At 44.9% G+C, this 15729-nt stretch overlaps 1 protein-coding gene across 12 annotated transcripts in view; it reads left to right on the forward strand.

The window, feature by feature from the left end:
- The window catches only part of MYCBP2 (MYC binding protein 2), a 3160061-nt gene that overhangs the window by 778702 nt on the left and 2365630 nt on the right, over nucleotides 1–15729 (forward strand). For all 12 annotated transcript variants that reach the window (XM_069639721.1, XM_069639717.1, XM_069639718.1 and 9 more), the window contains one exon: nucleotides 489–693. In XM_069639721.1, coding sequence (XP_069495822.1) covers nucleotides 489–693 — 205 coding nt within the window. The remainder of the gene's footprint in view (nucleotides 1–488; nucleotides 694–15729) is intronic.

Here is a 15729-nt window from a genome sequence, read left to right on the forward strand (position 1 = left end):
GATATTCCTCTTAAGATAAGCCTGACTGCTCTGCCATTCCAAGGTCCTTGAGGTACGGACTGATGCTAAGAGTCCCGACACAAGTGAATGCGCTCAAGCTGTGCAAATATCCAGTTTCAATGGTGTGGTAAAGCACCATTTTGCTAAGAGGTTGTATGAGGGGACTGTGACAGGCAATGGAGTTGGCCAATTATGGGCCTGAGCTTTAAAGTTTTTCGATACAGTTCTGTTCCCATAAGGACAGATATCCCATGACTATGAAAGAAAGCAGACCATGAACTTAGAGGTACAGCAGTCCCTACATTGTGTAACTTGTACTTTATTACTTATGACAAAATATTTTTTTTATTTCCATCTAATATAAGACTTTTACAAGCGCAAGGCTTTATTTTCTGGGCTACAACATTTTAAAATGTAAGTTCAACTTCATTACATGTTGTAATGGTACATGTCTCGCACTTTCATTAAATTCAAACTTTCTTTGGTAGAAAGGACAGCTTGGGAGACCCATATTAGACATGCCCTACTGGAATGCAAAGCCAGCCCCAATGCCAAATATCGGATCCAAATATGGACGCAAAGCCACGTGGATTGGAGCAAGTGGGGACCAGACATTCCTGCGGATTGATGAAGCACTAATCAACTCGCATGTGCTTGCTACATCGGAAATCTTTGCTAGTCGGCAAATCATAGGTAACGACCCTTGTTTCACATTTACAAATAATTATTAAAAAGTCTGTAGTAAAATAGTGTAGAAAAGAAGGCATATCATGTATTTCATTAATGAGCTGTAAGGCTGCAAAGTACTCGAGCTCTGCTTTTTGTGCTGGGTTATATGAAAAATTCCAGTGTATGGAAAAACCAAATCAATGCGAAACACAAGTGTTTAACCATATTGGATGATTTGAGAGTCCGTCCCAATGACTGTTGTTCATTCTTTTCCAGAACTAATGTAAAAGGCGCATCTTTCTTCATTTTCTTTCATCTATCATCATGCACTTTTCTTGAAATGTTTTCTGTTTTGCGTGTATTCATTATAACGTTTACGAACACCATATGAGGCCAGAGAAGAGTGTTACAAATATAAAATACACGACAGAGAGCATTTTGTGGGACATAGTCCAGCCCACACTCCTGCTACCCCACCGTATATACCCTCCATTCACCCCACCCTTTACGTCTTGTTTACAGCTGTAGAAAAATGGAAGCTGAAGGTGCATGACTTTTTTTATTTTTTTAGCTGCTAACATTCTTTTGCTTTTTCAATATCTACATTCACTAATCCAGGCCAGTTGTATAGAGTTTGAGGGGCATGGCAACTGTTATTGGAGAATGTTCATCCACAAAGTTATATTCTAAGTGATACTGTCCTTAGTGACATCAGTCTGAGCTTTTGCTTAAAAAGAACTTGGATTCAAATTGTTTAGATTAGTTTCCTATGCCCATAGAGGATTGTCTTAAGTCCTAGATGTGGGCCTTGATGAACTTTCCTGCAACAACCCCAAATCAACTGGATTTTGGGTGGTTTGTTAAGGACAAACTGATCAACTTCTGGTGAAATTCCTCAGAAGTGGCTGGAGCTCCTATTGAGGCTTAGGCAGCTTTCAGAGGGCTAGAAGTTGTAGAGGAGGTCCCAAATAAAGCCTGCACTCCAACCGCCCATTTCGAAGTACCAGGAACGTTCACACCGAAATATGTGACGTATGATGAGCAAATAAACCAGCAGAGAGCCACAGTGGGGCTCTGTCCAGTACCTATCGGAAGAACAGCACCTATTGAGGTACCAGTACCAAGGAAACCATGGACTGCACTGCCTCCACGGCAACCCCTGCACTATGGGACTGTGTCTGTATCCATACAGCCCCCCTTCCCAGCACTTGTTTGCACTTATCTCGCACTTGCCACCAGCTGGCCCTTGTTATTTATCCTGTATGCTGTATGCTTATAACCCTGTACTGCACTTTCCCCTCTCCCTTTCCCCCATGCACTTTTCCCTTCCCCTCTACCCTTGCACTTGCGCGATCTGAATGACACCTGGCCTAGTAAGATCGTTGTCTGTCTCCCCTTGTTCCCCCCCCTGCCTCGTCGCGCCTTGAAACACTTGTGTATAGGCGCGTTACAAATGCCATATCATATCATATATCAGTAAGGTATCCATTGAGGAAACCCTATCAACAAATGAAATGAAATGAAGATAGTCCAAGTACAGTCCCTGAAGAGACCAAAAGGGTCTTAATGGAAGACGAATGGTGATGTCACGAGAACCCGGACTGACTCACATATAGAAGAAATGACGACCAGGGAATGACGCAAATAGACTAAATGCCATGAACAAGGATACCGTGAACTTAAAGTGCAAGGGCAATGTCAAATGTAAGAAGCTTAAGCTGTAAGCATGGCAAAGATATTTGACTAGTTTACACCTGTACATATGCTTGAAACCGCAAGAAAGCTAAGAAAATTGTGCAGCTTGCTATGCTTAGTAGAAAGCTAGTGCGGCAAGCGCCACTATACATAATCTACCTCAAACAAAGCACATTATATAAGTGTATTTCCACTTTGCACGAGAAGCAGAATCAACCCAGGTTACTAAAGGCCACATGAGAAAAAGCTTAATATTTAGCAAAATCGAGAAGAGACGGCTGAAACGAAACTCAGCAGAGGCAACTCGTGCCAGGAAAGCCAAGGTCGTACCAGTAGAAGAGACGAACAGTAGCCACATTTAATTGAAACTAAGAACAGAATATCCTGCCTCTGAAAGGTCGAGATAAGAAGACGAAGGCAGGTGGTGGGTGAAACGAGAATCAAATACACAAATTGATGGAAAAGAGGCAAATTCACGGTGTCCGAATCACGTGACCAGCCAAGCAAGAAGCGCGGATTCACACCTACACATGGCACCAGGCCAGGCGAAGATATCAGAGCTTTTCCAGACAGAAGATGCAGCCTCGAGGCCAGCCACAGTGAAATATTTGACACATGGCTACTAAAGTGATGATTGATTGTACAATAATTGGAGGAAGGCCAGGTAACTAAGGGGCAATCCACACCTGGTCGACCATTCTGCGTGATGCTAAGCAAAGTGGAAATGTATGCATGGGGTTGGTGCCAACCCAATCACAATGGACCAAATAATCTAGGGTCCTATAGTTAGTAGAACTAATAGGACTTTGTACATTTAGTGACATCTGCAGTAGTCGGTTTTCCATATACAGATATAGTGCCTATATTAAAGTTAGCTTTCCCGTACCAATAGAATCACATGTCAACTTTTGAGTGTTACGCGTCAATGAGGAGAGTTTTCATTATCAATGCTATGATTTTTGTGAAGATCGTTGAAGCGAGAAGGAAGATCGCGCCATTGCTGATATTCACAACTCCCCGTTTTTTGTACTCGTCATTAAACGGACTCCCTTTGCCAAACTGTTGAGTTGTTCTTATTGATTGGTGTTGAAGTATATATCTGCATCCTCATCCAACCCACGGGTGCTGCTATCTTGTCTTAAAGTGCTTCTGAGCAAACCCAGACTCTATGGGCCGGTTGGGGGTCTCAGAGCACAAAGTGCATTGCTGGAGGTAATCTTAGGGTATTTTGGGACGTTTAGGAATTAAGCAGTTGAAGGAAGGATAGGGAGAGGTAGGGAGTGACTGAGACCCATTTAGAGTGGGAGATCTATAGTTGGATATGCTTACAGAGCACCATGTGACACTTTAGCTGAATTGGAGTAGAGAAACAATGTAGAGATTTGGGGAGGCGAGTGGTACATCAATCAATCAGTCAGTGTCTTGAAATGAGTGGTCAAGACACATGCTATCAGGTTACACCTGGGAGGAGGGGAGGAATGTTGTGGAGCAGAGAATCCCCAATGGTGACTTGTGGGAAAATCACACTCGCCAGATTTTGCTGGGTGGAATCACAGATTGTGGGAGGCAGCAGTTGATGCACAGTTGGACGCATTTGGAATACCATGTCAACATCCAAACGAACACACATTCTTTTCACTCCTCCAGCAAAACTTGTTTTGTGCACTGTGGAGGCCAGAATTGCTTATGGTCAATTGTGTGTCATTCAACTTTCGTTTCACTCCCCCTTTCACAACTTGTGTTAGGTAAGAATTGGTGCAGTCCAACTGGTGGGGGAATACAAAAGATTTATCTCTTGGTATTAGGTAATCCACCTTTTAATATAGGCCTGTACTACACAAGTTGGTAGTGTGACTGAGCAGCCAGGCATAACTTAAGAGGGGTAATGTGAGCTGTACAAAGAATCAGTAAACACAAGTATCCAAGTAAACACTTGCACACTTAGTTGTAATAAATTATTTATTTATACACAAAGATATTAAAAGCATTCTTTAAAAAGCAGTAATTAGTTGTAGCATTAATCCCAAATTAGGATTCAATCCAAAAAGTGAACAATAAAGCAGGTGAGTAATTCATGCATATGTTACACATGTTCCAGCATCCGCAGGTGACGTCATTTGAGGTCAGTATTACATCTATATATCATCACCGTTGCAATATTGAGTTTTTCAATATTGAGTTTTTCAAGGAAGGAAAGTTTAGGGTTAGATCAGAACAGAGTGATAGGTTATATGAACAGTTCGATTCTCCCAAAGGGTTGCAGGCAGTCAATTATCCCAGCAGTGTTCAACATTTAAAACCTTTAAGGGAACAAACACTGCCAAATCTAATAGGCTCAGAAGGATGCCTTTAGGGTGCACGACAGCCAAAGTCAATGGACAAAGTCAAATTTCTGATGCGCTTCTTCTTAGAAAGTTGTTCTTAAATAGTGTTCAAAATAGAAATCACATTAACTCAAGAGTCGCCGCCTTTGGAAAGCACAGGCTGTAAGACCAGTGCAGGTTATTTGAGGCCAACTTAGTTTAGGGTTAAATCACACTCCCAAAGATAGGAAGCACCCCCAATGGCAAAAGGATAATGCGCCCCAAACCGCACAGTACCTTGAGAATGAAGAAAGTGTTCCAGCTGGTTGCCTTCACGATGCAATGCAGTAGACCTTTGTTCCTGGTCCTTGGTGACGAAAGAGAGGATGTCTGGTGGGCTCCTGCGGAAGCACTTGAGAGACTGACTCGGCAGCAATGGATTTCCATCGATTCAGTGGCTCTTTATGGTTTTGGCACCTTTCCTTCAGCGCCGACGAAGAACGAAAAGCTCCAGTTAGGATTTCCTTGATCCCTCGGCCCTGGACTCTGGTGGGGGGACTCTGGACGTGGATTTCTTGCTTCTGTAGGGTCCTCTGGATGCCTACGAAGATATGGCCGGATTTGGATTTCAGAAGACGATGCACTCAAGTGGTCGAGGTACTGCGGTTATTGGGCTTCTGCAGCCTTGGAAAGTCGCAGCAAGTCGGCGGGTGCACCAAAATAGTTTGTCTCGAGGCTAGTTTGTCCCACCACCCTGTGAGAGAATGTCGTCCTTTACGGGTTTTCCCTGTCGATTTGAAAACCGGGTCAGCACGGTTTCACCGGGCTCGACTCATCTTAGTCACAAAAACCTTGCTTTTTATGCAAGTTCCCATTCATTCACTAGTCTGTTAATCACACAGCACGGTCGCTGTCCTTTTAGGACAGCCAGCTGGCCAATAGGAACTGGTTTCACTCAGGCACACTTCTAGACAAATGACAGGGAAGATTCGGAACCCTCCCTCACTCCCTGCCTTTCCAGACTCACTGGAGACTGGGCGGGCTTCAGGGCTGAAGCCCACCAAATGCAATTAACACAAATCTCTCAGACCTGATGCAAACAGTAAAAGCCCAGAAGAAACTAACAAGAAATGGCAAAAAAAAGACTTGGCCATTTTGGGAAAATGGTGACCCTTTGGTGCAGCACTGCAGCTGAGGTATCAGCCTGCAGATACATGTCACTAGGTAGCGAAAACCACTGCCGCTGGCTATTCAAGTAGTTTAGTGTAACAAACTGTTATTTGAGGAATGGGTTAAAGGAATTACTAGGTAACCCCCCCAGCACTCCACATAGGGTGGTGTGTGCCTGACCCATAAATTAAAGTTAAGTAAGACAGGAGTCATCTTACTATTCTTGGGAACCGTAGTTCACCCAAGAAAAAGTAGTTAAACACTAAGAGAAGCCCAAGGGACTTCTCAGTGGCACTGCACAAAAGGTGGTGTGTCACTATGCAAAAATAGATGCCTATGGAGTTTACCAGACTCCATAAAACACTAAGGAACATAGAAAATCATAGTCAGGAAAACACATGAGTGAGTGAGAAAAAGGCACCACTCATTCAGGAGTAAAAATGAAAATGCCCCGAGTCCAGCAAAAGAGCTGGGGCTCTCTAAGTTTAAAAGGGATTACCACAGAAATTAAAATTCTCCCTAATAACATGCTCCAGTGCAAGAAAATGCACAAGCATTGCACCATGACATTGAATGTCTACCAAGACGGACAGAAGAGACTGCACTTTCAGTTCCCCTTAGCATCTCAGTGGCAAAAAGAGGTGGTGCTCAGATGTTAATCGAACGATGAACAGGGTAGTATGACAAACGGAGTACCCAAACAGCAGGAATAGACTGAAAAAACAATGGGGTTCATCGCAGCCACCCCCATTCACTGGGTCAGACAGTAATGATATGTATGATGATCTAGACAAAGATTATGTACCAACAGAGCCTGGGCAGAAACGAGCATTGCTGTTGGAAAGCAGTGATACTGAGGTGGATGAGGATGATGACACCACCACAGATGCAGACTGTAGTATTAGTAAAAGCGTGCCCCCACCTTTATACTGATTCTGAGAAACCAACTGCCCATTGCTGATCCGCAAGCACATCATTATTTGGCATCCAGAATTTCAACCTGCGCACCACCACACCCCCATTCCCCAAGTAATCCAGCCTGTGTGCTGCTAGCCCACTTCGTAAGTTAAATGTGTGCTGGTACTTGACAAAGAATAATTAGCAACCAGAGTTAATACACACACTGCTGGAAAACAGTTTACTGATGGTAGGCAGGCACTAACTTGGGTACCACATCTGCATGACCCCATATGCAGCAACACTATAAACGGACCTAGAATGAAGTAGTGATCTGAGGTGGATACCTCCAAGTACCATTAGGCAAACAGCATACTTCCCAGCAGTTCAGATTATTACACCTGAAAATACTTCAGTTATATCTGTAAGATATATCAATTAAAGTTGGCCCACTATTTATCACTTTTTATACTTCCTCTTTAGCTTCCTAAAAAACAGACTTTGGATTTCGGGGTCATCTTTATGATGATAAACAGATGTTGGTGTCATTTTCCTCTAGGATTCTATCCATCGGCGTCTTTCTGCTTGCTTATCTGCTGCAAAATCTTTGAAATCTTGATGTTTTTATTGTCTCAATCGACCCAAGAAATAGCATGTCAACAAGATTAAAATCTAGTGCCTCAATACATTTACTTAGGAATAAAAATAGATTAACGGTTATCCTGAAGCTCACACCTAGAAGTGCTATTGTGCAAATGTAACCAATTGACACATATATTAATGAAACAATATGGTGGCTATACTTTAATTCCTACGATTGAAAGCTATAATGCAAAAATAACATCTGTTCTTCTGTATGGTACTGAAGTGTGGGCTCACTGTAACTGGAATAAGATAATTGAAGAGAAATTATTGAAAAGGTTACTTGCGCTGCCTACATTTGCTACATTAGAATGATTCCAAGCAGAATTGAGAATTGGATCTATTATATTTAGAATATTGTAGTCAATGCATTTATCTTACATTAAATAACAAAAGACAACCATAGGAACTCCTCAGTAACCCTCAATTAACTAAGCTTTAAGACACTGCAGCCAACTTTATAAATACAAATAAACAATTGTACAAACTTCATGTAATAAATATAAGTGAGGCCTTCATAGCTACTATTAACCAAAAACTTAGAGAAGAACTATAGACACAAGATTGGGAACAAAATTGGGTTGACATAAATACCAATACTTGGGCATATAAATATTTAAAATACATAAGTAAGCCCAACCGGATACCTACTTACGTAAAAGACTTTCGAGTGGATTGTGTCCTCCAACTTATTCCTCATCTTAGATGTATTCCATCCAGCTTTGCTGCTGAAATCTTTTCGGCAGAGGGCGCCGTGCGTTGATGTCGTCAAGTCGATAGTCCCTCGAGGGCCTTCGGGTGTATAAGAAGCATGCGCGGCACGCGTGGGCCTCAGTTCCATTTTTCCGCAGTACGTTGCTTCGGACATTCGGCGCACCTCGAGTTCTGTCAGGAAATATAATATTACCAGAAGAAATAATGTCCTCGTCATCGACGCCGACCACGACCCCGAGATCGGGTTTTAAGAGATGCAAGTCGTGCGACTCAAAAATGTTGATCACGGACCCGCACCGCGAGTGTTTGTGGTGTCTCGGGGAAGGCCACAACATGGAGGCCTGTTCTAAGTGTCAGGCGATGACGGGAAAGGCCTTGCGAGAAAGGAGAGGAAAGCTACAGGTAGGTCGGAAGGATCAGAAAGCCTCTAGCGTTGAGTCGAGACCCCATGGGGAAAAATCTCCTCGACGCGGAAGGCATAGATCCAGATCTCGAAGCAATTCTCATTGCTCGTCGTCTTCGTTGGAAAAGTCGAAGAAACAACGCCATAGATCTCCCTCCACCTCGTCGTCAGACGAGTCTCCGAAAATGAAATGCCCCACAAAACATTTGTCTTCTGAAGAGTGGGAAGCATTTAGGGTCAAAATGATGGAGGTGTTTGAGAAAGCGAAGCCTCGGTCCGCACCTTCTTCGGAAACATGCCGGGAGTGTCATCGCTCCGAAACTTGCACGCCCTCGAGCCTGGGTGATCGTAAAAGGAAGAATAGAGAACCTTCCAGGACGCCGAGCGAAAAACGGTTGAGTCGACTGCTCGAGGTCACCGACGCCGTCCGAGACCTTCCACACCTCGAAGGAGAAACTGTCGAAGGCCGCCTCGACGCCCTTGAAGCAGACCCTGTCGACGACCACGATGTCATCGACACCGTCGACGCCTATATCGACGCCGAAACCTTTGGCACCAAAGGCTCCAACCAAGCCAGGGCAGCTAGAAAAGGAGAAGGAGAAGGAGAAAACTGAAAGACATGCATCTTCTTCAAAATCTAGTATTATACCTCCTCCTTCTCCTTCACCTCCTCCTCCTCTCCCAGAGAAGGTTTTCAAGCCTCTCCCTAGGAAGGAGTTTTTCAAATCCTTGACCTCAATTTTTGAGGATCAGGAGAGATCCGAAGAGGAAGATGTACCTTTTGGGTTGGAATATGGCACCCAAAATGTCCCAGAATACTTAATATTGGAAGAAAGCAGGATGAAGGATTTGGTGGAGTCCTTACATAATGCAAGTGGCATTGATACCTCTCCTGAGAATGATTTTGGTAGACCAGATCCAGGAGAGTATGCCAGTCCATCTTATCGTCAATTAATGACAAAGGTGGTAGACTACTTGGGATGGGCTAAACCAACAGCCAAATTCGTCCAGGATGATTTGACAGACATATTGGGTCATGGTCCCACTGAAGACCCAGTTTTACCTTTTCATGTAGCCTTACAAAACAGGGTGGCCAAGAATTGGGGAAACTCCAGATTCTATTCCTCCGGTGAATAAATCCCTAGCATCAAAATACCGCCCAGCCAATAGCGACCGTGGCTATCTGTCAAAACATCCAACTCCCAAGAGTTTGGTCATACAGGCAGCCACAGCTTCCAACCAACTTGCGTACCAGTCTATCCCTCCAGACGGGGATGATAAGCGTGTGGATGGTTGGGCACGGAAGGTATTTTCAGCCGGGAGCATGGCATTAAAATTTGCCAACTCCACATGTGCCTTGGCAAAATTTTCGTACACTCTGTGGGAGTGCATCGCAATGGCGGAGGAGCACATACCAGAAGGGGAAGAAAGGAAAGGTTTCCTAGCCATCGTTGGAGATGGAAAGGAGGCCATGCAGGAATCCCTTCAATCTGGATTGGACACTGCGGGTAGTGGTAGCAGGTCCATGGGCACTAGCATGGTAATGCGCAGGTTTGCGTGGTTACGGAAGTCGGGTTTTGCACCGGACGTACAGAACTGCCTCCTGAACATGCCTTTTGACGGGTCTCACCTTTTTGGCAACAAGGCTGACGAGAGCCTTGAGAGGTTGCAGACCTCAAAAGCAGCGGCCAAATCTTTAGGAGCTGCTATTAGGCAACCTCAGCCTTTTCGTGCACAAGGACAATCATGGAGGGGACGATCCTATCGTTATTATACCTCATACGGGAAGACGAGAGGAATAGCCAGTCAAAGGGGCCAAAGAAAAGCCACTCGTGGTGGACGAGGAAAACGTGCTAAGCCAGCTCCAGCTGCAGCCTCTTTGCCATCAGCGGCTGCAACATCCGCCACAAAACCACTTTGAGGACTCGCACCACAAAACACCTGTAGCAGGCAGGCTGTCGCAGCATCTGCAAGAATGGCGAGCCATTACTTCAGATGTTTGGGTTCTAGAAATAATAGCCCAAGGCTATATTGCCTTCCTTTTCTAAAGCAACCTCAAAGCAATCCACCAGGGAGACACCCGTTGAAGATTTCAAATCCGCTCCTACAGCAGGAAGTTCTAACCCTGCTGAAGAAAGGTGCCATAGAACCAGTACCTGCAGCGGAGAGGAACAAGGGTTGGTACTCCCCGTATTTTTTGATCCCCAAAAAGGACAGAGGACTGAGACCCATCTTGGACTTAAGATGCTTGAACAAGTTCCTCAGGAAGGACAAGTTTAAGATGGTTACTCTTTCTCAGATCCTTCAGGCCCTTCAACTCCAGGACTGGTTGGTGTTATTGGACCTCCAGGATGCTTATTTTCATGTGCCGATTCATCTCAAGCACAGAAAATACCTGAGGTTCGTTGTTGGCGACTCACATTATCAGTTTCGAGTCCTGCCATTCGGGTTAACCTCCGCCCAAGGGTCTTCACCAAGTTAATGGTAGTGGTGGCAGCGCACCTCAGGAGAGGGGGGATTCATGTCTACCCTACCTGGACGACTGGCTGATCAGAGCGCACTCTGCCGAGCAAGCTTTGGATCATCTGAAAGTCACCGGTCACTTCCTCCACAAACTGGGCTTCTCCCTCAACTTGAAGTCTCAAATGACACCTTCCCAACAGCTTCAATACATAGGCGCTGTATTAGACACATCCTTGGGAAAGAGCTCGCCTCCCAAGACGAGGGCTCAAGACATTCTTCAGATGGTTTCAAAATTCCAAATTGCCCAGAATCTCCAGGCTTACGACTTTCTACGGTTGCTCGGCCTCATGGCATCCTGCATTTTTCTGGTGCCAGAGGCACGCTTGAGGATGAGATCCCTTCAATGGGCCCTAAAGACTCAGTGGTTCCAGTTCTCGGGTCAAATGACGGATCTTCTTCAGTTTCCGAACAAGGTCAGACAAGACCTTCTATGGTGGACCTGTGCAGAGAACATCTTAAAGGGAGAACCCTTTTGGCAACCATGGCCGGAGGTCCCAGTAGTGACGGGCGCCTCACTCCTGGGATGGGGAGCACATGCCAACGATTTGACAAACGGTTGCTGGTCTCCATCGGAGTCCAAACTACATATCAACCTTTTGGAGCTGACTAGCGCTGAAGGCCATCCTGCCATCTGTCAGGGGAAAGAATGTCCTGATAATGACGGACAACACAGTGGCCATGCACTACCTAAACAAAAGAGGATGTGTGGGGTCACTACCCCTGTGCAGAGAAGCTATGCAGCTCTGGTATTGGGCGATTCAAGAGGGAATCTCTTTAACGGCAATTCATCTAGCCGGGGAAGAGAATATGACGGCAGATGCTCTGAGCAGGCAGAGCACGGTGTCCCACGAATGGGAATTGGCTCAGGAAGTCATTCAAGAGATCTTCGCCCTTTGGGGAACCTCTCAGGTAGACCTATTCGCAACCAGTACCAACCGAAAATGCGAAAGGTATTGCTCAAGGGAATTTCCCCCGAGTGGAGCCCTGGGGGACGCGTTCGTGGTGTAGTAGAATTTCCCACTATTGTACGCTGTGGGAAATAACCTTCAGGAGACAGGCAGGTGCTGAAAATTATATTTATTCCAACTGGATAAAGGGTCCTTAATAAAACAAAATATAATGTCCTCTGGTTCACTTCACCAGTGTTTGATCCCTTCAGAATACGGTGAGGCAGTCCTCAAACTTATTCTATAGCGTGGTGTCTGGATAGGCCCACCACTTTGGTCTTCGTTCCTCCTCTTCTTCTCTTCCCTGCAAAATGAGACCCTGGTCAGTTTCTTCTGGCGGGCTTTTATGGACTACCTTAGAATCAAGCCCCCACCAATCGCCATCAGCCCTGACCAGCCGGCATCCTATTGGCTGCTGCCGTGTTGACCCACCTCCCATAAAGGCTGCCGTGCCTGCATGATCCCATCCAATCCGCGGGGAACTGCTGAGGCAATCACGTGACCAAAACGTGGTCGCGTTGGGTATGGGTGGGCTCTGGCTGCGGGCGTCTTCCAGCCGCGATCCGCGGCACGCTGAAGGGCTGGTCGCCCCCCCTACTTGTCATGGAGGGTCTTCGCTCCCCTCCCGTCCCTGGGACCTCCCACAGGCGAGTGCGGCAGCGACGCGCCACGTCCCCGAGCAACGGCCCGCCCTCCGGCATGTAAGTGCAGCAGTGACACGCCGTGTCTCTGAGCATCGGCTTGGGCTTCCCCGCTGCCGGCGCAGGCGACCGCCGTGAGAGGAGCGGCCGGTCCGCTGCCTCGGCTCTTGGTGCCCCCAATCCCAGGTGCGCCCATCACCCCCTGCGGGTGCCGATGCACATCCCCACATACGCGTTCCCTCCGATTCTTGTCATTCCTCAGGTCATCAGGAGGCTGAGACGCTTGGGGAACCGCATGATCCTAATTGCCCCAGATTGGGCCAGGAGAACATGGTATCGGACCTTCTAGATATGTCCATCTGTCCTCCAGTACGTCTTCCTCAGAGAGAGAACCTTCTCTCTCAAATGGAAGGTCAGGTTCTCCACCCAGAGGTCGGAACACTCGACCTTCATGCTTGGTTTCTGAAAGGCTGAGCTACAGGGATTGGAACCTTCCAGATGATGTGATTGAGGTGTTGCTTTCGGCAAGAAGGCCAGCAACAAAGTCTCTATCGTTGCCGTTGGAAAAAGTTTTGCAACTGGTGCAGGGAAAAGAATGTCGATCCTTTTCTATGTTTTATTCCGGAAGTACTATCTTTCCTTCTGACCCTAGCACATGGAGGTCTGAATATCGGAACAATAAAAGGTTACCTTGCAGCGCTTTCCATCTTCAAGTGCTCATCGGAAGAATGCTCCTACTTCAAAATTCCTTTGATAAAACAATTCATAAAAGGTCTCACTAATGTGTTTCCTCCTCACCCATTTCAAGTACCTTTTTGAGATCTAAATTTGGTATTAAAATTCTTAATGTGTGCCCCCTTTGAGCCTATTCACACGTGTCCATTAAGATTATTAACATGGAAAACAGCATTTTTAGTTGCTCTAACATCAGCAAGAAGAGTGAGCGAATTGCAGGCACTATCTTCTGGGCCACCCTATACTGTGTTCCATAAGGACAGGGTTGTGTTGAGGGTTAAACCATCATTTTTGCCGAAGGTAATATCTGATTTTCATTTAAATCAGAAAATTGTTTTATCCTCATTCTATCCTCCACCTCATCCATCTAAGGAGGAAGAAAGACTACACAGACCGGACCCAAAAAGAGCTTTAAGCTTTTACATCTCTAGGCTTTCTAGACTTAGAGTGGACAACCAGTTGTTTATAGGCTACCCTGGAAGAAAGCTGGTTCAATCAGTAACAAAACAATTTCGTGCTGGATCGTACTTTGCATTTCAGAATACTACAGACTAGCAAAAAAAGACCCACCTGAAGGGTTAAGAGCTCATTCCACCAGAGGCATCACCTCTTCCACAGCCCTTCAAAGAGGTGTCCCTATAAGGTCCATTTGCGAAGCAGCAACTTGGTCTTCGCTTCACACGTTCTCAAAATTCTATAACCTGGATGCTACCCAGTCTAGGGAGCTAACTTTTGGAAAAGCAGTGCTTTACTCTGCCATCTAAGGGCATTTAAACAAAATATATATATCTGACCCCTCCTCCAGAGGAACTATGCAAAATACTGCTTTGAGAGCCTATCTAAGATGCGGAATACGTTGGCGGACACAATCCACTCGAAGAACAAGTTACTTCTTACCTGGTAACGTTCTTTCTATTGGATGTTCCTCCAACATATTCCTCATCGCCCTCCCAACCTACCCCTCTGTAGATTTTGTCCGGGTTATTGCCATCTCAAATCTTGCAAGGCTGATACCCGTCTGCCGGCACAATCTACACAGTACAAGATCACAGATCCAAAAGAGGGGAAAAACGGAACTGAGGCCAACGGGTGCCGCGCGTGCTACTTATACACCCGATGACGTCACCCTCGACGGAGGCCTTCAAGGGACTATCAACTCGATGACATCGACGCACAGCACCCTCTGCCGAAAAAATTTCCGAAGAGCAGCAAAGCTGGATGGAATACATCTAAGATGAGGACTACGTTGGAGGAACATCCAATTGAAAGAACGTTACCAGGTAAGAAGTAAGTTGTTCTTCTATGCCCACTTATCAGAAGAATTTAACTATTATTGAAGTTCAATCTCCTGCCAACATTTGAAAAGCTTGGAGCATGGTTGAAATTGCCACAAAGAGACCATAGTTCAAGTTTATGCAACCACGCCATGGAAACAACCAAGCACTTACTGCTATTTCATATAGTAATAGTAAACGAGAGAAGTTGCTATCGTTGTAATGCAAATATGACCCAAAACGTAAAGAAATCTACCTGGAAAGAGTTGATGACCGGGAATAATAAAAAAAGTCTATAAACGCTGCAATTACATTTTGGTATTGCATTGTAAAGAATATTGAGCAGAAAGTATTGTGATCCATAATGTTTTAAATGTTTGGTTGGTTTAACTCTTCTCTATTGTAGTTTCTCATTAATACAGAGTTTTTACAACTATTTGGAAGATGTATCATCAATAATCTTTACATCCTGCTTTATAACTGTTTTATTATTTTTGTATGTATTAAATGATGTTGTGTATGATGATGTTGATCATAAATAAAAAATGTTTAAACAATTCCTCTTTTCCTGCTTCTCGTAGGGTTTCTATTCCTTTTATAACAATTTCTCCACGTCAGCTTCCTATTTCCCACCAGGCTCGTAATTTGGGTTTTCTTTTTTATCTTTTTCACTGCAGGCTCAGATCTTCGCTTGTCATTTTCATCTTTTCAATATCCGAAAATTACATAATTTACTTATTTTATCCTCTACTAAAACGTTTCTGTACATTATGTTCCCTTTGTCAAGCTCCCTACGCTTTTTCCTCTGCGCTCCATTCTACACACTACAGTCAGGATTCTTTTTTTCGTCTACCTCTCTTCTCATGTTACACCTTCTTTTGCTCATCTCCATTGGTTGCCTATTGAGCAAAATTTTGAATATCAGTTTCTTTGTTTAATGTTTAAAAGTATTCATGCTCTGGTGCCTTTTGTATCTCTGTTCTGTAAACTCTTCATCCTTCTAGAAATCTCTGCTCTGCATCACACTTTCTGCTTTCCGTTTCTCCTTTGTGGCTCTCGTTTTCACTCTTTGCAACTTCTGGCTCCTAAGCACTGGAATTATTTACCTCGCGTTAA

The sequence above is a fragment of the Ambystoma mexicanum genome, chromosome 7q (assembly GCF_040938575.1).
Source record: "Ambystoma mexicanum isolate Mex_15411 chromosome 7q, UKY_AmexF1_1, whole genome shotgun sequence".
Taxonomy (NCBI): Eukaryota; Metazoa; Chordata; class Amphibia; order Caudata; family Ambystomatidae; genus Ambystoma; species Ambystoma mexicanum.